This window comes from Rhipicephalus microplus, chromosome 10 (assembly GCF_043290135.1).
Source record: "Rhipicephalus microplus isolate Deutch F79 chromosome 10, USDA_Rmic, whole genome shotgun sequence".
In the NCBI taxonomy this organism is placed as follows: domain Eukaryota; kingdom Metazoa; phylum Arthropoda; class Arachnida; order Ixodida; family Ixodidae; genus Rhipicephalus; species Rhipicephalus microplus.
Window position 1 is genome coordinate 18,140,830 of NC_134709.1, and position 25,990 is coordinate 18,166,819.

The following is a 25,990-nucleotide window of genomic DNA, read 5'->3' on the forward strand; positions in this document are numbered from 1 at the left end:
GGCAGGCGCATTGCAGAGCCCGAATGGCATGACGTTAAATTCGTATAAGCCATCAGGGGTAACAAAAGCCGTCTTGGGGCGATCAGCCTCAGCCATGGGAACCTGCCAATAACCTGAACGCAGATCTAGTGACGAGAAGAACTCCGCGCCTTGTAAGCAGTCAAGGGCATCGTCTATGCGAAGTAGCGGGTAAACATCTTTGCGCGTGATCTTATTCAACCGGCGGTAGTAGACGCATAATCTTATTGAGCCATCCTTTTTCTTGACTAGAACAACTGGGGAGGCCCACGGGCTGTTAGAGGGCTCAATAACACCTCGCTTCAACATGTCGTCAATTTGTTCCGCGATTATGCGACGCTCAGATGCCGATACCCGATACGGACGCTGACGTAAAGGAGCGTGAAGGCCAGTGTCGATTTTGTGAGATACTGTGGAAGCACGGCCCAAAGTCAGTTGCTGGTGGTCGAAGCTGGCGCGGAAGCGCTCGAGATGGGCGATGATGTCGGTGTGCTGCTGGGCCGTATAAGGTTGGTGTCGATGCAGCGCGGAATTGCGTCGGTGAATGATGGGGAAGAGGATGACGCGCAACAATCAACAACGTCAATAGGTAGCGTAGTCGAGTGGTCAGGAACTACACGTGCACTCGAGGGATCAATGTCATCGGCAAAGCCCATGCGCTTTCCGCACAGTAACTTGGAAGGCGAGGGAAACGGATTTGAAACATAAATTGCACTTGATCCATCGTGAACATTCAGAACGGCGAAAGGAATCAGGAAACACTTGCCGCGAACAGCGGTATCAGAAGGCGTAAAAAGAACAGTTGAGCCACTAGAGACGTCACAGGAAAGCGGAACTAGGGCGGACGAGAACGGGGGTATCGAAGTGTCGGCGGCAACGACAACTTTTGCAGGTGAAAGGGACGAGTCGAGTGAAGCAGCGTCGCATAACGGCGCGAACTCCACTTCGGCGCGAGCACAGTCGATGACGGCATGATGAGTGCAGAGAAAGTCCAAGCCTAATATAATGTCATGGGAACACTGCGGGAGCACTACAAACTCGACGACATAAATATTGTCAGCAATAACGACACGTGCTGTGCGTGCAGCAAAAGGGCGAATTCGTTGCTCGCCCGCAGTGCTCAAAACAAAGTCGAGAAGAGGCATTGTGACTTTTTCTAGTCGACGGCAAAGTTTTTCAGTCATTACAGACACTGCGGCGCCAGTATCGACCAATGCAAAAACAGGTATACCTTCAACGGAGACAGCAATGACGTTGGACGGCGAAAAACAAGGTCTTGTGGACTTCGAAAGATCCGCAGTTCTTGCCCCCGGAACTGCGGCTCCTAGTTTTCCTCAGGGACAGGGCGAGGTCGACGTAGCATAGGGGAGAGGGAACGGCGTTGAGGTGAAGGCGACCGGTGTCTGTTGAAGTTCCGGCGAGGTGAAAATGTGTCCATGGTGGCAGTGTCGCCATATACAGCAGGCTCCGGTCGCGGTGGGAAATCGTAATTGTTGGGCCTGACGTCGCCACGCAGGAAAAACTCGCGCCGTCGACAAAATCGTGCCACGTGACCCGCAATTCCACAGGCGAAGCATATGGGGCGGTTGTCTTGAGTGCGCCAAGGGTTCTGAAAGCGTGGAGGTGGTGGTCGGGAGAAAGGACGGGCAGCCTGGTACGCAGGCTCAGTCGGTACGACAAAGGGGCGCGTGGACGTAGGCGTTCGCGACAAAGAAACGTGGCCGTTCGTGACAGGCGGACGTCGGGTTCCGTTCAGTGCTTCGGTATAGGTCAATGGAGCAGCCACAGGTGGTGCGTGATCTGTTGGTAGCGCCTCGGACACTTGCTCCTGGACTACTCGCTGTATTGATGGCGCTAAAGTAGATGGGGCACCTTCGGAGGTATAAGGCACGAGGGACAACTGGCGTGCGACCTCCTCTCGTACAAATTGCTTGATCTCGAGAAGCAAAGTGGTGTGGTCTATAGCAGTGCCAGCCGACGTTAAAGCGGAGATTCTTGCACATGGCACACTGGCACGACGAGTGGTGTCACGCTGTTTCCAGAGCTCATCATAGCTCTGACAAAGTTGGATCACTTCCGCTACCGTTTCCGGGCTTCCGGCGACAAGCATCTGAAATGCGTCGTCAGTCACGCCTTTCAAGATGTGTTTGATCTTCTCGGCTTCTGTCATGGCCGAGTTGACACGCCGGCAAAGGTCGACCACATCTTCGATATAACTGGTGTGATTCTCACCATTCTGCTGAGCCCTAGTACGCAAGCGCTGTTCGGCCCGTAGTTTGCGAAGCGCTGGACGGCCAAACAAGTCCGCAAACGCCGTTCGGAAGGCCGACCAGGTGGGGAGGTCTCTCTCGTGATTACGGTACCACAGACTGGCGACGTCGGTCAAATGAAATTGGACGACAGTAAGCTTGTGCGCATCGTCGCACTTGTTGTGCTTGCTCACCCGGTCGTATTCGTCGAGCCAGTCTTCCACGTCTTTGTCATCGGTTCCACTGAAGGTAGGCGAATCGCGTTGCCGAAAGGAGCTGAGACAGACAGGAGCTGCAGTAGTTGGAGCCGAGGCGGCCGCCTGCTGATTGTCGTCCGTGGACATCGTAGCAACTGGAGGCAACGTACGGTTTCGCACTTCCAGGATTAGGCGTTGCCCAGCACTCTCCACCAATTATAATGACGCGTTTTAGAGTGGCACTCTTTTATAAAACAGGAGAACGGTCACGACACGTCAAGCGGTAATGGCGGAACTAGCCTGAGTACCCAGCCAACCAAACGTCGTCTTCTTCACCGACTGTGTCATACCCCCTGCCTTTCTGAGTAGCACTCAACTTCTTCACTACAATGCACTACAATATATATATATATATATATATATATATATATATATATATATATATATATATATATATATATATATATATATACACGAAACCCACTTGTCTTTGCGGAATCCCAGTGAAACCACTGGACCCCTGCTCCTGAAATAATTGCACGGCTTCAACCCTAGATGCACCTTAGATAGATACACCAATCCACCAACACAACCCTAGATACACTAATACACGATCGATCAAACCACGGATTGTGTTCTATGTTTTAGTTTATTACTTACAGGACTGACTCAAATTTCGGGTGATTCGCATCGGGCTCTTGCATGTAATAAATTTCATACGCTCATCAAAAAGTGAATTGTATTACCCTCGAAAGATGTATCGTGGAAACAAATGTAAATTAACCATGCACTAAAACGCAATGTTCTCGATAACAATTGTTCTCACTACTTCTAGGTGAAACCATGCAAGTCGAAAGCGTTGCAGTATTGGGGTTCCTGTTAGTATGGGGACGCCTTATTTTTTCGACTTCAACAAAAACTATTCAAAATAAAAGTAAGTTTACTGAATGTCACCTTCCATCGTTTGCCATAACACCACTGTCGCCAGGCGCCGCTATTATTTCATGCGAGAAGCTAGTTGACCAAATATCTCGACGTTTATATCGTCAATGTGTAGTAAACGATAGTTAAACACACAAAGACAGAGAGAGAGAAAGAGGTAGTGACTGCAGCCTTCACTGACCACTGACACTTTTACTACGTGTTACTGACGTTTTACTGCTGGTTACTAAACGAACGTTTTACTACATTTACTACGGGTTATAACGAATTGCGCCAATATTGATTTGAACGTTACTTGGGAGTTAGACACTTTCCACGAAACTCTGCACACTGACCAGTGAAAAATCTTAGTTGACCAACAATACCATGCCGTGTTTGTGCGCTAAGGTAACGAAATACGTGGCAGTAGTGAAGTTTTAAGCTCCATCCGAAATTAGCGGTAGATCATTCAGATGCTCCTTGAACACTTTTGCGTCGTTGATATAACAAGACATAAAAAAATTCTGCAGTTTTCGAGATTGTCACAACAATTGTAGTCGCACTTCGTGGAAGCATGGGTTTACTGTTTGGTACTGCTTTATGTTTTTTTTTTGTTTCAGAACCCTATAATGTCTGTGATACGGCTGTCTGCGTCCAGCGTGGTAAGGTTTCTTCTTATATGCCATAATTTCACGCTCGATTAGTATAATGTCTGTGATACGACTGTCTGTGCCAGCGTGGTAAGGTTTCTTCTCGTATGCCGTAATTTCACGCTCGATTAACGGAATTCGAATGGCCCGATTACATCGCTATAGATTTACTGCAATTTTTTGAAACTCTCGCCACCGAAGAACGCGCCAAGTCAACCTCGTAGTAAGGCGCGGATAAATCCCTTGATCGCGAGAACGGGAGCGGGAGCGGAGTTTTTCGAGGCACGTGCGGCTACGATTGCATGAGTGCGATAACCACGTCAGCCGGAGTGGCAAGGAGGCTCTGTGGCTATATCAGCTCCGCTACAAAAGCCGAAGTGTGCTTTTACAGTTATTGAACGATCTTGAAACAGATGCGAAATGCCTTTTTCTTTGGAAATGAGCGAATAGTTTGAGGTTCGAGGCTAATTCGTACCGAATAGTGATTTCTCCCTGTGATTTTGAATCGAACGGTTGGAACAGTTATAATGAATATCACATATTGTTACGATAAATAAGTATTTCTGGCTTGACTCAACTAAGTTGCATACTTTTTTTTTCTCAAGAATTGGAACTAGGCACGTGTGAATACTACTTTTGCAGCTTTCAATAGTAAACAGCAACTTTTAATAGTAGACAGATTTGTATTAGAGGTTGTTGCGAACGACGGACCGATCCCGCCGAAGCCACCACTGTTGCGAAAGACGGGGACGCCAACACGGCCTCGAAGGCGCCACTGCTTCCAACTTCGCCGGGAAGGTCACCAGCCGTTTGGTAGCGTATGTTTATCAGCTCGCGACTGCTTCTGCGCAGAGCTGATAAGACGAGCGGACGAGACGACGGTGAGTTAAACAAGGTTTATGTACAGCATATATACAGAGGCGTTACAATTTCGGCACTGGGGCCGACAGAGACTCGAAGAGCCGAGCTCTCCTCTCTAACACATAGGTCAGCCTTTCGCCTAAGACCGCTGACTCACACACATGTCGGCTCTCCGACACGGGGACTCCCCTCCTAGGACCTCCGATCGCGACGCGCCGCAGGGCTTCTTTTATTTACACCGGGTCCAACCAAAATGTCCAATCAGAAGCGCCGCTGGTCGTCAGGGCAGATTCCGCCAATGGGGGCCGCCGCGCCATGCGTCAGACCACCAGACACGCGGCCGCCGGCTCGCTGTCACGTGCGCAGCTGACTCACTGCACATGGGCCAGAGGGGCGCCGCGCGTGTTCACGCCGTCGAGGTGATCGCGCCAGGCAGACTGCGGGCTGGCCTTGACCCAGATTGCCTTTTTCAGAGGCACGGACGTTTGACGAGGACTCGCTGGCATAACAAGGTGTGCACTGCAGGCTCCGAGTAGGTCGAAAGCCAGAGTCCGGACTGCGGGCCGGGTAGGTCGACGCCTTTTCGTCCCGGGCCCGGGCCGGCCTCTGTGTGCATCGATTTTCATCGGCCGGATCGGCTGCAAAGCCCTAATCAAGCTCGAAATAGATACGCTGTGCCGGCATCGCTTTCCACCACGTAGGGCCATCTCTGCGAACGTCAGGTGTGGTCTGCCCATGTTTCATTTTGATATGTCCCATACAATGGCACATTATCGGAAAACGACATCCTATTCGTCAGATTTAGCCTCCCCAATATCGAACCGAATCGGGATAGACGGGCTCGCAACACTTTAGCGTCGGGCTGAAGCGGGCCTTCGACGTGGTCAGCGGACCCGGGCCGGGCACGGAAATGTGGCCCGTTTACAGCACAACATAACAGTGCACGTTATAGCTGGTACTTTAGGCAGCGTTTTAAAACGCCCGTACAAAACGCTTTTAAATGTTAAAAGATTAGTTGAGGTGAGGCTAATTAGCGCTACTAAACTTGACGTGTGGCTACAAACAAATACGATTTTTTTATGACAAATGGTTTCACAGCAAAACAAAACTTACGCTGCAGCAAAACCACATTCACAGGGGGTGTATGGGCTAGAATATACATAATCGTCCCTTTCAAATTCTTTGAAACTTTGAATAATCTGGATTCTCGCCAAATATTGATTGATATGTGAGGTTTAACGCCCCAAAACCACATTATGATTATGAGAGACACCATAGTTGAGGGCCCCGGAAATTTCGACCACCTGTGGTTCTTTAGCGTGCACCCAAATCTGAGCACACGGGCCTACAACATTTCCACCTCCGTCGGAAATGCCGCCGCCGCAGCCAGGATTCGATCCCGCGTCCTGCGGGTCAGCAGCCGAGTACCTTAGCCACTAGACCACCGCGGTGGGGCGGATTCTCTCCAAAGCGAATTCAAGTACTGAAATATTCGTTCGTATATTCGAAACGCCCAAATACTCACCCACCCCTACTTCTGTAGTAATATGTGCTTCTTCTTTTCTTTCTTTCGCCGCAGCGAAATTGATCAACGAGTATTTGAACACGTCCGTCGACCCGTGCACCGATTTCTACGCTTATGCCTGCGGTGGATGGATGGCCAAACATACGATACCAAAGACCAAACCATCTCTGGGGACTTTCTCCATTTTAACCGACGAGCTGAGGGCAACGCTCCGAGGTACGTCATCGAGTTACAGTTTCCGGAACGTCCGAAGGCACGTACGACGCAGTGCGCAGCTGTAGTGCATTTTAAGTGTGAATACACTTTATAAGCGACCCCAAACCATCCACCGCCGTCGGCGGCGTCCGCAGTCTTCTCTCTATCTTTAAAAGAAAGAGGACTTGGCGGGCCGCAGCGCAACGCTCTACCGAATAAGCCACGGACGCGACGCTGATATCGGTGTCAGTAACGCGTGTCGCTCCTCCGCTCTCCTCGCTCGCTGCAGCTGCGCGCGCACCCCTCTCTCTCGCGCGCCCGCCTTCTCTCTCAGTCTCCCGTCGAGAGCGGCTCGTGAGGGGGAGTAAAGTTAAAATCCGTTGGCATTCGCCAGTGAGTTAACGTAAACTCCCCCGTGTGATCAAATTGCAATTCCCAGGAACCATTACACCATAAAGGCACCATAGTGTGATTAATAAATATAATAGTGCGAATTAATAAATACCCCTCATAGCATCACCCCGTGTATTCGCACTTAACCATGTTCACCGTCGGGGAAATGCTTGGGAGGTTTTTTACTTGCGCGAGTTACGATGACACTCTTGATCATACGGTCTATGTCCCAAATCAGGCGGTCTATGTCCCAAATCCACGATGTGATTATGAGAGACGCAGTAGTGGAGGTATCCGGGAATTTCGAGCATCTGGCGTTCTTTTGACGTGCGCTGACGACGCACCGTACACGGGCCTCTACCACTTCGCCTAAATCAAAATTCGACCACCGGAATCGCACCCGCGACCTTTGGGTCAGCAGCTGAGCACCGCAACCACCGTGCAACCGAGGTGGACGACGAGGTGTAGGTGAATTGACGCTCCAGGTTTCATGAAGAGTAATTAGGTGAAGAGTAATTAAGTGAAGAGTTATTAAGTAAAGAGTTATTAAGTAAAGAGTAATTGAGTGAAGAGTTATTAAGTAAAGAGTAATTAGGTAAAGAGTAATTAGGCAAAGATTAATTAAGTAAAGAGTAATTAAGTAAAGAGTAATCAGGTTTTATGCGCACATGTGCATGAAACCTAAATACTCTTCACTGTAATCAGAAATCAGAAACCATTATGTGGGGGTACCACAAATGAAATTGAATGCCATTATATATCTATACGTTTTATATTTCCATTATATTTCCGTTATATTTCCATTATATTTCCAGGTTTTATGAAGAGTATTTAAGTTAAGAGTAATTAAGTAAAGAGTAATTAGGTTTTATGCACACATGTGCATGAAACCTAATTACTCTTTACTGTATGTAATCAGAAATCAGAAACCATTACGTGGGGTACCACAAATGAAATTGAATGCCATTATATATCTATACGTTTTATATTTCCATTATATTTCCATTATATTTCCAAGTTTTATGAAGAGTATTTAAGTGAAGAGTAATTAAGTAAAGAGTAATTAGGTAAAGAGTAATTAGGTTTTATGCACACATGTGCATGAAACCTAATTACTCTTCACTGTAATCAGAAATCAGAAACCATTACGCGGGTATAGCACAAATGAAATTGAATGCCACTATATTTCTATACGTGTTTTGGTAAGGTCAGATATTTAATACATTACCTCTTTCTCTTATGTTTAAACTACTCCATAAATGGTGCCATCGGACTTGGTCAAATCAGACATTCTGGGAAACATGAGCCTCGTTGAACAGAACCAAAATGTGACAGACAAAGTTGTACTGGTCTACAACGCATGTGTGGGTGAGTGAATCTTCAAGACACCTTATTGAGAAACTCGCCAAAAATTTTCTCCGAGTATTGCCACGCGCGTTTCTTGTTTCAATTTCGCTGTATTCGGTTTACACCCACACACAGTGCCAGCAATTGTTTGTCGCCAACCGCGCCTGTGTGTTCGAGAAGCCTCACGATCGCAGTGGATCACTTTGTTATATTGAGCGCGACACGTGAAAAGTCGAGCTTATTCCAGAGCTTATGCAGCCACCAACAGTAAGGCTGGAAAGTTCGATACGGTTCGAAAACAACCACTGTGATTAACGCAGTGCGAAACGCATTTAACCCTTCTATACACTCTTTCGTGACCGTGATCATGCGACGCACAATGTGCGACATGTGAAACAAACACTATGGTAAACTCAAGTGAAACGCGTGTCAATTACTTCATTTCGAAGCACGAACATGTAGGCAGTAATTGTGAAAGGCTCGAATGCAGTGTCGGGTTGAACCCACTGCTAAACACCGGGACCAAACGCTTCAGCTATCGCTGGTTCGCCATTCGTACGGAGTGGTCGGGCGGTGATTTTTTTTTTGTTGTTGTTGACTTGGATATTTGTACAGTTTTGTGCCTATTTAATAGCTTGTATTTGGTCATTCTGCACAGAGGGCCTCGGTACGGTCCCCTGACCTTGGAACCCTCTTCTGTATATGGTTCACACTGTAACCACGCTATGCAAATATAAAGTTTTGATTTGATTTGATTTGATTTGATTTCACTGTGTGGAGTTCTGACTTCATTTTTGCGTCCTTGTTTGCACTCCCTACCTTTAAGAATGTAGACCAAGTGCAGGTGGGGTTACAGGGATTCGTCACACTTCGAAAGAGTTTTTTTCTCTTTCCTGTCATCCAAGAAAGCGCGCGGAGCTATGCCAAGGAGGGGGGGGGGGGATTAGAATGATATTGATATGTGGGGTTTAACGTCCCAAAACCACCATATGATTATGAGGGACGCCGTAGTGGAGGGCTCCGGAAATTTCAATCACCTGGGGTTCTTTAACGTGCACCCAAATCTGAGCACACGGGCCTACATTTCCGCCTCCATCGGAAATGCAGCCACCGCAGCCGGGTTTCGAACCCGCGACCTGCGGGCCAGCAGCCGAGTACCTTAGCCACTAGACCACCGCGGCGGGGCAAGGAAGGGGGGATTAGAAGAGAGCAAAAATCTACGTATACGTTCATCATCGCATGACTGTCACTCCGACTTTTTTTTTTCTCTCAGTCGCGTTTTTTTTTTGGGGGGGGGGGAGGGGGAACCCTGTTTGAACTTCCCGGCATGCAGCGGCTCTACATTTACGCCATTTCCTCTGTTACAGCTGTTCCGGATCTCGAGGATCGACGCGACGTCGTCCTCGATATAATGAACGCTTCTGGACTTGCCGAGTGGCCGAAAATACGCCCACAGGGATGCGTGGAGAAGGACGCCCCGAACGCAACAGCCGTCCTGAGCAAGACGAAAAGTTCGACCGTTCTTGCGGCTGGCGTGGGAAGGGATTCGCGAAATCTCAGCGCTTACGTCATTCAGGTAACCATGGAAATGACACTAAAGAAAACAAAAACGCACATGACTTCTCATGAATTCACCTGACAACTGAAATGCGAAAAGATATGTTATTATTATTATTATTATTATTATTATTATTATTATTATTCGTTTTAATTGATGTATCGGTCCCACCTTCGAAAGCTTTCTCCATCAAACGTGGTTCTTGACCATCGGCGGTCAATTTTCCGTCAAAGCCACGTTTCGTGCTTTCCCTTCCACAACACCGTTTTTTTACAGCCTCGGTGAACCACCCCATCTTAAACCAAGCGACGACAATGTCACGTGATTACGTCATGACGTGACGTCATGTGAAATTTCGTCATTATGACGTCGGAAATTATAGCGATGTGTGACGTCTCCACGACTTCATCGCGTGTTTCTTTGTTATTCACTCACGCTGACGCCGACCACGGCGACGGTCAGTTATCACGTCTGACGAAGTATCTAGGCCTTTCACGTTAACATGACATATATTTGTTTAAACATGCCCCGCCGCGGTGGTCTAGTGGCTAAGGTACTCGGCTGCTGACCCGCAGGGCGCGGGGTCGAATCCCGGCTGCGGCGGCTGCATTTCCGATGGAGGCGGAAATGTTGTAGGCCCGTGCGCTCAGATTTGGGTGCACGTTAAAGAACCCCAGGTGGTCTAAATTTCCGGAGCCCTCCACTACGGCGTCTCTCATAATCATATAGTGGTTTTGGGACGTTAAACCCCACATATCAATCAATCAATTTGTTTAAACATTCAGAAAGTCATGTGCTCAGCCCGCCACATCGAACGGAAGATTAGCACTTGACAGATTTACAACGGAGCGTTGCAGGTTAGATAGAAGCTGTAGAATCGCCCCGCCGCGGTGGTCTATAGTGGCTAAAGTACTCGGCTGCTGACCCGCAGGTCGCGGGCTCGATTCCCACCTGCGGCGGCTGCATTTCCGATGGAGGTGGAAATGTTGTAGGCCCGTGTGCTCAGGTTTGGGTGCACGTTAAGGAACCCCAGGTGGTCGAAATTTCCGGAGCCCTCCACTACGGCGTCTCTCATAATCATATGGCGGTTTTGGGACGTCAAACACCACATATCAATCAATCGAGCCGGAGAATACACTTGCTTCATCACTGAAGAAGCATCGACAACATCAAAACACGCGAGCATTCGTCATTGCTTGCTGGCATGAGCAAGAATGCGATGCTTGTTAAGGTGAGGCATACGGCGAGTGTCGCTTCGATAGGTGGCCCCTCCTGTCGTCGTCCACACAGCCGATGTTTACCGGTGAGGAGAATGCGTTCTCGTATAAGAACATACGTTTACAATAGGGATCGCTTGAATCGACATTTCACTCCGTATGTCACATCTCTCTACAGACACCTTCAGCTTTTAGAGCCCCGCGCCCGCTAACAGAGAGACGCTATATACAGGGAAGTGGGGACGGCAGCTCCCGCCAATCTATTGTCCTCTTAATACTCCGCCCACCAGAAAGGGAGAGGTGTGCCTCTCGAAACATGCGATAGGGAGTGTGGTCGAGATGTCCAATGGTGTTGACAAATATACACCACACAATGAAAGGGTTTTAACTTTGGAGGAGATGACAGATATTCTCTAGAGCATCTGAAAGCGCGCTTACGTTTGCGACAAGGCGAAGACAGACTCGGTTCACTGGCAACATTTCCAGCGGTTCCAGCTCGGTGTCACGTTAAGGCCGCTTCGCGGGAAGGGGGCGATATAGTTACTCTAGTACGTACTTCTACGTAAAGCACACAGACGTGCTTTATGCAGGCGAAAAAGGTTATGCATCTGCCTCGTTCACTCTACCACAGGTGTATAAGCTCCTTCCCCATAATTGTGACGCACGGTGCCTTCGACGTGAGATAATCCCAGCGGCAAAAGCTTTCTGGCCTATCGGTCGATGCGCGAAAGGCGTCTGTCATGACGAATATTTCCACGAGAACTTGACCGTTCGAACTCTTCATCGTGCCCGCCTAGGGAGGAACAGTGCTCGCGGTGGTCGCGAAATGTGTTTTCGTTCTTGGTTGTGCGTTCATCAGTAATACTGCACGGGCTAATTGAATTATTGATTGATTGATTGATTTATATGTGGGGTTTAACGTCCCAAAACCACCATATGATTATGAGAGACGCCGTAGTGGAGGTCTCTGGAAATTTCGACCACCTGGGGTTCTTTAACGTGCACCCAAATCGCTCATTGAATTATACCCCAATTTTTACTGCAATGAAAAGCGCCAATAAGGGTGTAGTTTTTGCTTCGTACCTGTTTACTGCACTGCCAACTCTAACAGCATTTCGCCGTTCGAACCTAAACTAGCTCATACTTTTACCTTCTTCTTTGCGTATTATTCATCAAAATAACTCAACAGCACGGAGTTCACCAGATAATTTGAAAATCTCTGATACGCGCTCTCCTTCGTTCACTTTTTCAGATCGATCAGCTGTCGTTTCCGATGGTGGGTAGAAATCAGCTCATCAATCAAACGAGCAACAGCAGCAAGGCGATCATCGCTGCCTACAAGAAGCTGATTAAAGTGTCAATGAAGTTCATGAAGCCTCACCTGTGCGACGAAGAACTCGAAAAACTTGCAGGCGAGCTTTTGGCATTCGAGGGACAGCTGGCCAATGTAAGCTCTTTTTTGTCTTTCATGTAATAATATGTTCTTTGACTGTTGTAATGAATATTGCTGCCTGTCGACGTATTTTTATCTAAAGTCTGGTTTTTGTACTCGCTTCTGAGCAAATCGTTCTACTATAAAAATTATTAATGTATTTACATCCATAAATCCGTTTCCGTGGAAACAACTTTGAACATGCGCTCTCCGTGGCTATTTACTCATAGTAAGTAAACTCTTGTCCCTTCCAGATGACGAAACCTCCCGAAGAAATGAGAAACATATTAGAATTGTATAACCGGGTCACTATGGACGAATTGGAAAAAAACTTTTCCCACGTAAGCATCATGTGAATCTCCAGCGCTTCCTAATTGCCAAATATCATATCCTAATATTTTTTATAGAGCATTCTTTTTTATATAACAATATTAAGATAGCACATATTGACAATCATAGTGACAGAAAATATTTTCGTTTTTTTTTTGCAGATACCCATTCGCGCATTATTACAGAAAGAGTTTTGTCAAGCGAACATTACATTAGCTCGTAACGAGACTATAGAACTTTTCGCTCTGGACTATTACACGAAACTCAACGAATTTCTACGATGTGCCGACCCGTAAGTGATCAAGCAATCAAAGTAACAGTGGCATCTCAAGAACAAGCGTGTATTGTTTGTTTGTTTTTTAACGTGTTATAATAAGTTATCTAGATTGGCGTGTGAGAAGTGATGCGCCAATGCGCAGAAACGAGCTTATTCAATTTTACGCCTGTTTCATTCAGTTCATTTTCTGCAGATGTATGCAACTGTCTCATGTGATGTGACAATGTAGAAATGATTACATTAATGTTTATAATGACTGATGATGATTAGTGAGTTTTAACGGCGCAAGGGCTAAGTTTGGCCGTCATAGACTCTCATGCCTTTTGATGTGGCGTTAGTAGTGATCAATGATAGGCTGAAACACGATAGGCTTGAACATAGCTGTAAAGTGCCTTAAAACACGAACTGTATGGAAGCGTACAACATACACTACAAATCAGGCGTTTATAGCGAAACGCAAGGCAGGCGACAGACAGACAGGCACACACAGAACTTTATTGGGTCCTGAGAAACGCTACTCTTTTAGAGCAACCCGCCACATAGTGGACTCTCCGGACAGCCTGTAGTTGTGGTAGCAACATTGAACTTCGTATGGCAAAATTTCAATCCTCTCCTCTGACCCGACTTGGGCCCCGTAACGAGGGGCACCGCCAGAGCACATGAGCAAAGTCACCAACCTCACCACAATTAGGACAAGTAGAGTCAAAAGCCCCTGATGAAGCCATGCTGATCATGATTTTCACAACTGGGAAAGGATGAAAAGTACGTATTATGCCTGCTCAGAACCTCTGAGCGCTAGCCACAAGCTTTCCTTCATGCTATATTCGCAGCACAAGCATTTCGCACGTGGTAGAAGTACGTACCATTCCGGCGTCTTTCCCGTAACTTTTTTTTCAGAAAAAAAGAAAAAAAAGGTGCAACGAACGGCTGGCCGGTTTAGACAAGTTTGATTTTAAGTGTACGCATGTAAAAAAATTGAGGGATAGCTCATATTACAACAGGGGTTCCTCACTATGAACACAGCCGGATGGAGCGAAATTTTATGCCTGCATGCATAATAACGAAAAATGACATTTCTTTGTAGTGCCTAGTTCTGTACAATGCTGCAAGATGTTCTTCCATGTTGATGTCGTTGTTGTTCTTGTTGCGCACCTATTAACTGTGGAGCGCACTCACTGTGGGGAAATGGCCAAGAATTAAGTACTTCTATGCTCCTCTTCTACCTCTCTTAATACAAGTAGTTTAGTGAAGCGAGCACGTAATATATATATATAAATAAATTAATAAATAGATAAATAAATAAATAAATAAATTTTCCCCTTCAGCAAGTAAAGGCCATGGGAAGAAAAAGCTCCTGTAAGCTTGGCTAGGCTTCCCAGCTTGTTACAGTTGAGGAAGCAGTGGCAGCGTACGAAAATTGGAGTACGCAAACAAAAGCACAAAAAAAGAGTGCCGTATATAACACGGAGAATGCTGCTCGACGTTTCTTCCATGCGGGGAAACTAAAAAGGTGCACCATCACCTAAACGTTTTCCCAGGTACACGGTGTACAACTACGCCGGTCTGCGACGCATGCTGAGCTGGGCCGACGTCGGGTCGAAGGCGTACCGAAACGCCTCCTTCGAGCTCCGAAAAGTGAGACGGGGAGTACGCGAAGAGCGGCCCAGGTGGGAAATATGCGTCGACGCGGTCAACGGTGGGATCCCCGACGGCGTGGGCTACCTGTACGTGCTGCACAAGTTCAGCCACGAGGCCAAGGAAGAGGTAACACGCGTTATCGTTCAGCAGGAACGATGTCGGCATACTCTCTTTCATATCTCAGTTTAGGGAAACACAAGAGAGATTGCTTGCACATTCGGCAAGCACTCTCAAATTATGACAGGTAGGTTGCCACTATCCTTCAAGAGGAAGGTATATAACAGCTGTATCTTGCCGGTACTTAGCTACGGAGCAGAAACCTGGAGACTTACAAAGAGGGTTCAGCGTAAATTGAGGACGACGCAGCGAGCAATGGAAAGAAAAATGGTAGGTGTAACCTTAAGAGACAAGACGAGAGCAGAGTGGATTAGGAAACAAACGGGGGTTAAGGATATCATAGCTGAAATCAAGAAGAAGAAATGGACACGGGCCGGGCATGTAGCACGTAGACAGGATAACCGCTGGTCATTAAGGGTAACTGACTGGATTCCAAGAGAAGGGAAGCGGGTTAGGGGGAGACAGAAGGTTAGGTGGGCAGATGAGATTAAGAAGTTTGCGGGTATAAACTGGCAGCAGCAAGCACAGGACCGGGTTAACTGGCGCAACATGGGAGAGGCCTTTGTTCTGCAGTGGATGTAGTCAGGCTGATGATGATGATGATGATGATGATGATGATGAGAGAAAAAAAAGAAAAATCACGCATGTATGCGAAATGAATGCTGATGATGGGGCGAAGCAGTGTGCTTTAGATCACGAATCGTGCACTCTTAGAAAAAAAAAGTTAGTAATAAGATAGCAAACGCGTGCGTTTACTTGTTTCCAGCTTGCTTTACTACCTTCGCGGCATATTTTTACTAGCCAGCAGCTAGTACAGCTTGTAACTTCTGCCGTTACTAACCAGGGAAGCCTTCTTGGCGTTTTCAACTAAGTAACTAGTATTGCCAGATCTATCGTAGCTGACGCAGTATATTTCGTCCTAACGGTGAGAGTCGTGAGCAAAATTTAGGTAGGCGTTAATTTTATTGACTACCTTGGAACAGAATTTTCTTGCTACGTAATGACACATATATCATCATCATCATCATCATCATCATCATCATCATCATCATCATCATCATCATCATCAGCCTGACTACGTCCACTGCAGGACAAAGGCCTCTCCCATGATCCACCAGTTAACCCGGTCCTGTGCTTGCTGCTGCCAATTTATACCCGCAAGCTTCTTAATCTCATCTGCCCATCTAACCTTCTGTCTCCCCCTAACCCGCTTGAGTAACAAGTTTAAAGGCACACGATTATGTGCAGAAATCCTCAATTGTTCTAAATTTTATGGCTGCTATAACCAGTACAAGGTGTGCTCTCCCGATGTAGGGGTCTTCAAGCTGTTGCTACAGTGGAAATCTGCCATGTCGTAGTTTTGATGTTTTGTATATATATGTGACCATATAATCTTATTTCTATAAGTATGTTGCCGTGATTCGAACTTGCAACGGTAGAGTTACATGAACTAGCTAGCAGCCAATTATTAATGTACGGGGACAATGCCGCTTCGTTTTTTTTATCATATTCTTTTGGAACAGTATCATCTTGATATGGCAACGCACACGCACATAAACAGAACATGCGTAAACCTCTATTTGCGGGGTTACTATAATAACATATACAAATGACTAACTATTCGAGTCAGTCTTATTCACAGTCTAACTAGGTGGTGAATTTGGGTAACTTGCATTTTTTTTTGGAAGAAGTGGTTCACAATTTCAAGTGGTTAACAATTTTTAGTGAGCGATGTCTTCTGTAATGTAGATCGAGTGACAAAGAGTCGATGACAAAGCTAGGTCCTAATATCCATTATGTCTACATTGAAGTCACCGACTATTATAAAGGCTTTGTGCTCCTATGTGTTTTATGTTGCTCTGTTGCAATTATGATTCGTATTAGTATATTTTTAAACCTTTTTTGAGTGTGTCTCGCATCACCATACGTTATCCCGGGCATCGCCCCCATATATTGTAGCCGGGAGAACAGACGCCGGACAAGCCTCGTCCTTGGGGTGCTTTGCCCCGAATACATGCATGACCGAATCGGACACCCGATGCAACCTTGGTGGCATTGGGTTTGTCTAACGATGGGTGTAAACAAGCAGAAGTCAGTGTCGATGCCACAACTACAAGTACGTGCAAGCACAATGGAACGCCCTGTTGTTTAACTGGTAACATCCTCTTTCTTCTAGGTTGAAGATCTCGCGAAAAGGATCACGGTCGCGTTCAATAAATCTCTACAGACGCGGGACTGGATGGACAACGCGACTCGAAAAACAGCCGAGGCAAAAGTACGTATGGTCTCTCTCCATGACCAATAATAGCACAGGCGATCTGTTTATTACACCGATCCCGTTAAGACGAGCGAGTTTTTTTAAATCTTTTGTTGTCGTTGTGTTCGCACGGATTAAAAACTTGGATCATCTATACCGCTAAAGGGAATCATGTGTAGCTGCGAAGCAGCGGGCGCTAACGCTTACAATGGCAGCGACGTTGACGCTGGCGCTCATCAAGCAAAATCCAAATAAAGACGTCCTTGACTGGATTCCGAACGCGCGATCCAGTGCCTACATATGCGGGATAGCCAGAGAACGGTTTTGAAGCGTGAGCAGTCTTTTTTTTTTTTTTTTACAACAAACGATGCCTGCATCGGCCTTGCGAGGCGAGAGAGGGAGAGGGTAGCAACAGTTTTGCGGGTGTCTTCCTGGGTCGTCACGAGACGCGAGCATGCGCAGTCGGGGTGTACGGAGGGACAGCGTTACACAGGCTAGCAAAAAAGCTGCTTCGCATCTAATACATGACTGCTTTTAAAGGAAAGTATATGAAAATATGCTTTATTTACAGGCTTAGTAATATCCAAAAAACTTTTTGTAGCCTAACGACGAGGAAGCTGTGGTTTACACGGTTCTCTTTTTTTGTTTTATAGGCATGATGTGATGGCGATGCTAGCATGCTTTCATGGACAGCCCGTCGCAACACCCTATATACGGCAAACGGTCGTACTCGACTCTCACGTGCGCGCCTCTGTGATTAGTTCCGGCAAAACGGTGTTGAAACGGAGCTTTGCCAGAGCTTACCTAGTAAACCACGGCACTATAGCATCAGCAATCACGAAATTTGTGTCAGAAAACGCGCGGAGTTGAATGCTTCGGCAGCCGAAATTTTCGCATAGCTTTCACGAATTTGCCTAACGTTAGTTCTTTCGGCACCGTTAGCCTTCATGTGGCCTGGAGTCACCTTGTGTATGCGAGACGGCAATCACAAATGTTCAGCTATTGCCCCTCGCCACCTCAACATTTCAGGCTCACCTATTCAAACCGGCTCTGGATGTTCACAACGGTCCGCTCTTTTATAGTTCGAAACTAAACCAAAACGCAGCAATGATCAAAGCCACAAGTGCACCCGAAGCGGGAAGCACGAATACTAGGAAAATTTGTGTACTACCTATCTATCCTATGGTGACTGGGCGATCGCAGTGCCAGAGTCCCATCTCGTAAATTTTAGGAAACTGTGTGCTTCAGGCATGTGGTATTAAATCTAATCGAAGTACATAAAAAAATGAAAACGATTGGCAAACTCTTGATTTTCGCTAAATAAAGGCATCAGAGATACAGATGTTCCATAGTCCTAGCGAGAAGATATTTTAACAGTAAAATTAATCGAACGTGTTCCTCTATAGTCAGGCTGCGCACACCATTAGTATTAGTGACCACTGTCAGAGAAACAGCCAGTCAAGTTTCCAGATGAATTCGTCGCGATGCGAAGTTGATACGATTTTTTTTATGCCTGTACTGCAAAATGCAGCTCCATAATTTGTGCTAATTTGTTTGTCAAATAAACGTTATTAAACATTCGGGAGAAAGATATGGCTTGTCTCTCCCTTCTGAAAAGCCACTGCTACGAAGACAAACACTAGTGAAAACTCATGTTTTCACTAGTAGAAGCCGATAAATATAGTCAAGTGTGATTCACACACGCAGATCACATCAGTTGTGGAGCACTATGCAGTTCATGAATATTTCACTTTAATAAATTAAATGCGTGCACAGGGTTCCCTTCCCTTTTAGGGGAAAAAAGGAGGGGAAGAAGGCTCGACGCAGCAACACTCCCCTTATTGGAGCCGAAATGCCAAAATTTAGGGTTGACATTGCGCGGGTAGCCACCCCCCCTCCCACCAAGCACCCCCCCCCCCCCCCCCGCTCTCGCACCCGCCTTATGACACCCACACAAAGCACAGTCTTCAAAAAAAAAACAACAACATATTTCTGTGTCGCAGTGAGTTTGTACATATGTGTCCCCCTTCGTTCTGTCTCCCACGAACAATGCGCCAGTGACACTAACGACGACGCGCCAACAGGATTCACGTGCAATTTCAGTCTACTTGCTTTCCAGTTGCTAAAGATGGCGAGGAAAATTGCGTACCCAGAATGGCTCTTCAACTCGACGTACCTCGAAGGACTATATAAATACGTGAGTACATTCACACTCATACAGCTTTAACCTGCCTAACGAAACGGTAGAAACAAACAAAAAAAATGATTTTTGTGCGACTGGTCTGATATACAACAAACAGCAACACACGAGGGCACCAAGGAAATGGGGATGGAACTGACTGACAACTGCCCCCAACAGAAACACTTTAGGCATACCTATTCTTTTGGGACAGGAACTAAGTAGGGGAGATGAAAGGAAAAGACGCAAAAAGTTAAGCTATAAGAAATAGTTAGGGAGAGGCGACAATCGTATATGTGTTCAGAGAAAGTAGTTAACAATTTAGAGTATTTGGTACTCTACTATGGCACAGAATAAAGCCGTCCCTTGGGCTTCATGAGGGTGCGTTAACAAAAATAACAAATAAAAAATCCACTCATAAGTCTCATCCACGAAGTGAATGCTTATGATGATGGGGTGAAGCAATGTGCATATAATTATGAATCATGGCCTCTTGTTTTGCCCTGTGTTAACAGCCTATTATTTTGTTCCTGTTAACCTTTTCTTCTGTTATTTGCTTTGATTGATGGGTGGTTAAACGTCGGTGTGTCTCAGGAGTGGTGCCCTTATAGTTCATTTGTTCTATGGTTAACGGCGTTTGGTAAGCTTTTCGTTGTTCACAAATGTTTTGGTTTCTACATCGCCTGCCGACGCCAGGCGATGGTTTGCGTACGGTGGGCCATTCTGCGGTCTTAAGCTGCTTCGCCCCGAGTGTCTATACGGACGTGAGGCTAACTGAGTTTCGCGCAGAGAAGTTGGTAGAGCACGGTGCGTCTAATAGCAGAGGCTATAGCAATGTATCATTCCGGGAAAAGACATCGCTGAGGGGCCCGTGGCACGGCACATTTCTACAGAAAACGGAAGAAGAACCCTGGAACAAACGCCAGACACATTCAACTGACACGATAATCAGCGCTGCGATTGTGTTTGCGCGCGCCTTTTTCACGTCTTCCCATCATTCGCAGCTTCCGTTTTGAACACGAACAAGTAGCCATAGCTTTCAGCTTGTTAAGTTAGTTGTATTCAGCACAAATTCAGTGCGCTGAATATTTAGTGCTGTTTGCTGCTGTACGTGCAACGTTTCCTGAGCGTGCGATCGCTTTGTTTATAGTGCTCAGCTCGAGTTGCTCGCAATGCTTACCCAAAACGTGTAACTGCGCTCGTGCATTTCTCCACAGCGCACTGCCTATAATTGCAAATTGATAACCAGAGCCCAGCTCCTTATGCACTGGGTTAGGTCGGTACACCCCAAGGCTGTGCCCTCTCCTTTATTACTGTCATCACCATATATTCAATCACCTTCCCCCCCATAAAGCATCCTGTGTGTTTGGATGATATTATACCACATGAACTACTCGTGGCTCTGGCGGGAAATCGAGAAAACTCTTCAACTAGAAGCCGAATCTATACCTGAGATCACGCGTCATCTATCGGGCTCCCCCACTTTGATTCCGCGCTCATCCTCATAAAACCAAAGCTAGCCGCTCATTCGCCCATCAAAATAGCGTTGCAAGGAACCACTCAAATCTTCACCCCCACCATGCGCATCGTTGGCCTCTGCTTGCAGGATTACGGACGAAAAAAAAACACAAAAAACAGCGGGGTTTGCACGTTAGCTTCTGGCGCTGAAGTTTCGACATTCTCGCAACAACTGTGACGGGCTGTGTTTGACTCTACTTCGTCTTGACCAAAGAAATACCCAGCCCAGAAGGCGCATCTAAGATGGACCACCATCGCTTTTGTAGCGTATGCTACACTGGCCGAGCTCGAGCTGTTTCAAGCGGCTTGCGCTAAACAGTGATGCGCATGCGCGAGCAGTGACGTCACACGGTGGACATCTGGCGCACTGAGAAGGCCTGGAAACTCCTGGAGCATGATTCAGGTGACCTGGTTCGCTCGCTCCCTCATGCGTCCGTCCGTCCGTGTCCAGCAGCAAGCATAATAAGCTAATCCAAACCAGGTAAGCTAAACATAATCGGCTCAACCTAAGCTCCCACCGTATATCCCGGCGTAACCGAACTGAGCCACTGCTATTTCTTAAGCTTTGCACGGCTAGCGTAAACATCTTCCTTTATCTGCCTCGACCGACAGCTGATGAAAGAAGTTTAGCATTATAGCTCGTAATGAAACACAGACACCTTCTTGTCACAATAACAGTTATTATACCAACTACTGCAGGTACCAAAGCTGTCCCCCAACGAACCCTATGGGAAAATGATGTACGCTGTGTCGATGAACAATTGGATACAAGAAATGAAGAAGCTGAGGAAAACATACGACACCGACGCCGAGTAAGTGGATAACATTTTTTTTTGCGATTATCGAACGGCATATTGCGGGAGTTTATTTCTATTGCTTAAGCTAATACATCTTTGCCATATGAATAAGTGAGACCATGACACATCAATCATTTTTGAAGCACAGACCGTGCACGATATGGACTTCCGAAGGCTTACGGTATAGCGTCACCATGACAACGACGAAACGAAGTTCACCAGAGAAGGGTCGCGAACTTTGTTTTGAAATCAGTGAGAAGTTTTAGGCTTTCATGGAATCATAAAGCTACAAGAAAAACAACGTTTTTGCGAGGTCTATCCGTAACTTAGTTAGTATCGAACAAAAAAGAAAAAGTGCTGCCCTATCCACGAAGTGAATGATGATGAGTGGGCGAAGCTCCGGAGGTAAACCTGGTAAACGATGAATCCTCAGTACATTTTGGCTTGTCGATTTTATTACAACGCTACCCCTAGCGTACGTCGCCGCACTAAATCGAACGATTGCCTTTTGCCAATGACACGCGCCATATGTGACATCATTCCTACTTTATAACATCTCGCATCTTTCATCATCAGCTACAAGTACCGCCATCTAGTGAACACTGGAAGAAATAAACGAGAGGTGGCTACATACAGGGGACGCACAGCCCACGCCTTATGGAGCTTCGCCCCTAAAAAAACGCTTGACACATGAGTGCAATGCAAATGCGTTCTGCGGAGACTCGCAAGGTGGCGGAAGGGTTAAGAAAAGGGAAAATAGACAACCACTCGTTCGCGGCACGGAGCCACAAGGAAATCCGTACGGATTTCCCAGAAAGAAAGGCCTCTTTAGTTGCCGAAAAATTCGTCCTGGTCACGGGATTGAACCTGAGGCCAACACCTTACTGGGGCGGTCGCTGTACCAATTGAGCTAACCAGGAAGCTAGCAATTGACAGCGCGAGGGCGACTTCATCGACAACTCGAAGCGCATGCACACAAGTAGTGCTGCTGGACACAAGTGCAACGTGCGACTCGATAACCTTTCAAATGAATCTTGCACAAGGAAGTCAGAGTGATTTAGCGATAAGCCTTGCTCTAATTACTGCTTTTTTATCTCCATAAAGCAATTGAATTCAATTGAATTGAATTGGATTAAAAGTTTATTTGCCCTGAAAAAAATTTACAGGAGACGAAGCAGAGAGTAAAGGCTATACAGCCTGACAAAGGGCCTCTGCTCCTAAATACAGTTTGGCACGCAAGCCACAGGGCATCTGCATATCAAACAAATATTTTGAATATATTATTGCACAAAAATACAAGAAACATTAGCATAGTCTTACTACGCAGTGTGAAATAAACAGAAAAAAAATTCATCACAAAGCAACATTTCAGTAGACCTGCAAATACAACAGCACAACATCAAAATACAACAGCACAACATCAAAATACATAATGAGATCCTCGTAACATATTGCAAAATATCAGAAATTAAAGATACAGAAAGACAAGATATTAGAAATCAAACAAACTTTAGATGGCATTAGTATGGTTTTGATAATGGTTTTGATGTTAGTATGGTTTTGATAATGGTGTTAAAAGGTGTGGAGTTGTGATCTAGAAGACCTTGTAGACGACTTAACATTGTAGGTATTTGGTATCGAACGTGTTGTACGCCATAATTTGTCCTAAGTGTTGGGATTTTGTGGCGTTGCTGACGCGTGTGGTAATTAGTACTTCTAGGTGTGTTCTGAAGACATTGTGGCTTATTTCGCCATCATAATCGCTACCTGTGACGCTCATTCATTTGGCGACATCACTTATTGAGTTCCCTGATGAAAAATGAAAGGAGTTTTCAAATAGGCCCAATTAATTTAACTACAGCTGTGAGTAGTGGTCTGATGTGACACGCGTGCAAAGCTTGCGTTGGTTCTCCTTTATTTACAGATGGCTTGAAGGCGCTGCAGTGGTAAACGCTTTTTACAACCCGAGCGCCAACGAAATGGGTGAGTTTTCAGAAATACTGGCGCACTGTTAGAGAAACAGCACGTTTTCTTTGTCGTGCGGACCAAAGACCAACCGTAGCTACACTCAATTTGCAATCGAAAGTTTTTTTTTCTTTTTTCATGTGACCAATATCTGCAAATATTCACCGCGTTGGCATGCGGTATCTGTTAAGAGGAGCAAACTTTGCTTTCTATTAGACGAATCGATTTGGTGCCAATATATATTGACTGAACATCATCAGAGGCGACACCAGTTATGCTGCCACACAGCTGTTGTTCGTACATTGTACCACACAATTCGTGCCAAGCTAAAAATACGACTCTGTCAGAGTCCAAAGTCTTACTGAAATGCGCGCTTTAAATTACATACCAAATGAAAATTAATGAAAACTCACAGACAATGACGCCATGGAAATGGTGTTATTAGAAGTAGCAGTAAGGTACATGTGAAGAAAGAAATGTTAATGAAAAGAAAACTTGCCTTCAGCAGGAATCGAACCTATAACCTCCGATGTTCGTAGTCCCAGGTTCGAACTTTTTTCCTTCATTCACAGCAAACAGTGTTGTATCCGTTACCAAAAAAAGTAACTAAATACATTACTGGTTACTCCAACAAAAAAGAAACGCGTTAGCACCCTACGTTACCTACACAAAAAGGTAACGCGTTACCATTACCGTTAACGAAAAAAAAAAGTAACGGACGCGGGAGAATGTGTTGCTGGACCTGTTGGTACATACTTGAAAAAAAACGGAGAAACCAGCTGAAGGACGCGTACACAAGAGGAGAAGACGACACACACGTCTTCTGCTCTTGTGTGCGCGTCCTTGAGCTGGTTTCTCCGTTTTCTTTAAGTAGCGGACGTTACCTCTGCTGTTACTGCACAATCATCCACTTTAATCAATGTGTATTTATTAGAGGAACTCGCAACACAATAAGAATTTTTTTATATCTCGCATTTATGCTTCACATAAAACTTCTAACCGACAAAAAAGATTATACTCAATATTCTCATTTATCGAGTATTATTTGAACAAATGTGCGGGACCTAGGCAATGTTATAGTGTCACAAATCTGCTTGTTACCTGTCATGGCTCGTGACTATGTGGCACATAGTGTAACCATTTTTCTCAATGCGACGTTATACACAATACCTCATTCAATCATCCACACTAGCCACAAGTAAATCACTGAACTATCAAGAAATTGGCAGTAATCGGCTTATTCCGAGTCCGAACTGCCCCTCCAGTGGCGATCGTCGAAATCGAAACTTGCGGTTCTTGGCCCCTGAAATTGCTTGCCGCGCGTCAGTACGCAATCGCGAAGGCCTGCAATGGCGCTTTTTTTTTCTTGGCTTGAGGGGGGGGGCGAGGGGAGGGGGAGGGCGGGTATTTGCACGTTCGTGACACCAGATGGTAGGTGTAACCTTAAGAGACAAGAAGAGAGCAGAGTGGATTAGAGAACAAACGGGGGTTAAGGATATCCAACGCCTCCTCTAGAAAGATGCCTGAAGAATGGCTCGCGCTCCCAGCGGAGTTGGCCTGCCTTCAGTTTTAAACAAGCTCCGCACGGTGACGCTCGCGACCGACACCATCATCACGGCGGCGGCCGGTACCAGCTAAGCGTTTTTCATCTACGGCCCATAGGGGCGCGTCAGTCGAGAGTTGTTCGAGACCTGCAACTGTGCACCACTGTTTCGGAGGCTATGCAAAGTGTTGCGTTGTTGCACCGTCCGCCACAGGTGACGCTAGCGACCGAGAACATTTTGAAAATGAAGGAGAGAAAGGGTGTGGCAGCTGTTTTTCTTCTCATGCGGCAAGCATCTTTCTAGAGGAGGCGTTGGGATATCATAGTTGAAATCAAGAAAAGGATATGGACATGGGCCGGCCATGTAGCGCGTAGACAGGATAACCGCTGGTCATTAAGGGTAACTAACTGGATTCCAAAAGAAGGCAAGCGGGTTAGGGGGAGACATAAGGTTAGATGGCCAGATTAGATTAAGAAGTTTGCAGGTATAAATTGGCAGCAGCAAGCACAGGACCGGGTTAACTGGCGGAACATGGGAGAGGCCTATGTCCTGCAGTGGACGTAGTCAGGCTGATGATGATGATTTTGATGATGATGATGATGAAGATGACGATGGCGACGACACCAGATAACCCTTGGTTAACGCCTGTCGTCTCGCTTGAGTCACCAAAACTTACGGCGCGTGCTTCATCGACGCCAGCGCGTATGCCCGGACGGCCAACACCGATAAGAGCTATTGTGACGACGCGCTGAAGAAAGGCTTGATGGCTTAGTGAGGTAAAACAAATTACGCGAAACGGCATTAC

General features: G+C 46.3%; 1 protein-coding gene across 2 annotated transcripts in view; it reads left to right on the top strand.

Moving 5' to 3' along the window:
* Positions 1 to 25,990, top strand: part of LOC119181829 (neprilysin-1) — a 45,003-nt gene that overhangs the window by 9,305 nt on the left and 9,708 nt on the right. The window contains exons 2-14 of one of the 2 annotated variants that reach the window (XM_075875157.1): positions 3,300 to 3,398; positions 4,006 to 4,047; positions 6,476 to 6,637; positions 8,297 to 8,377; positions 9,724 to 9,932; positions 12,384 to 12,578; positions 12,818 to 12,904; positions 13,055 to 13,185; positions 14,709 to 14,934; positions 17,102 to 17,200; positions 19,302 to 19,379; positions 21,579 to 21,691; positions 23,601 to 23,659. In XM_075875157.1, coding sequence (XP_075731272.1) covers positions 3,308 to 3,398; positions 4,006 to 4,047; positions 6,476 to 6,637; positions 8,297 to 8,377; positions 9,724 to 9,932; positions 12,384 to 12,578; positions 12,818 to 12,904; positions 13,055 to 13,185; positions 14,709 to 14,934; positions 17,102 to 17,200; positions 19,302 to 19,379; positions 21,579 to 21,691; positions 23,601 to 23,659 — 1,573 coding nt within the window. In that variant the 5' untranslated portion in view covers positions 3,300 to 3,307. The remainder of the gene's footprint in view (positions 1 to 3,299; positions 3,399 to 4,005; positions 4,048 to 6,475; positions 6,638 to 8,296; positions 8,378 to 9,723; positions 9,933 to 12,383; positions 12,579 to 12,817; positions 12,905 to 13,054; positions 13,186 to 14,708; positions 14,935 to 17,101; positions 17,201 to 19,301; positions 19,380 to 21,578; positions 21,692 to 23,600; positions 23,660 to 25,990) is intronic. The other variant, XM_075875158.1, reaches the window with a different exon arrangement.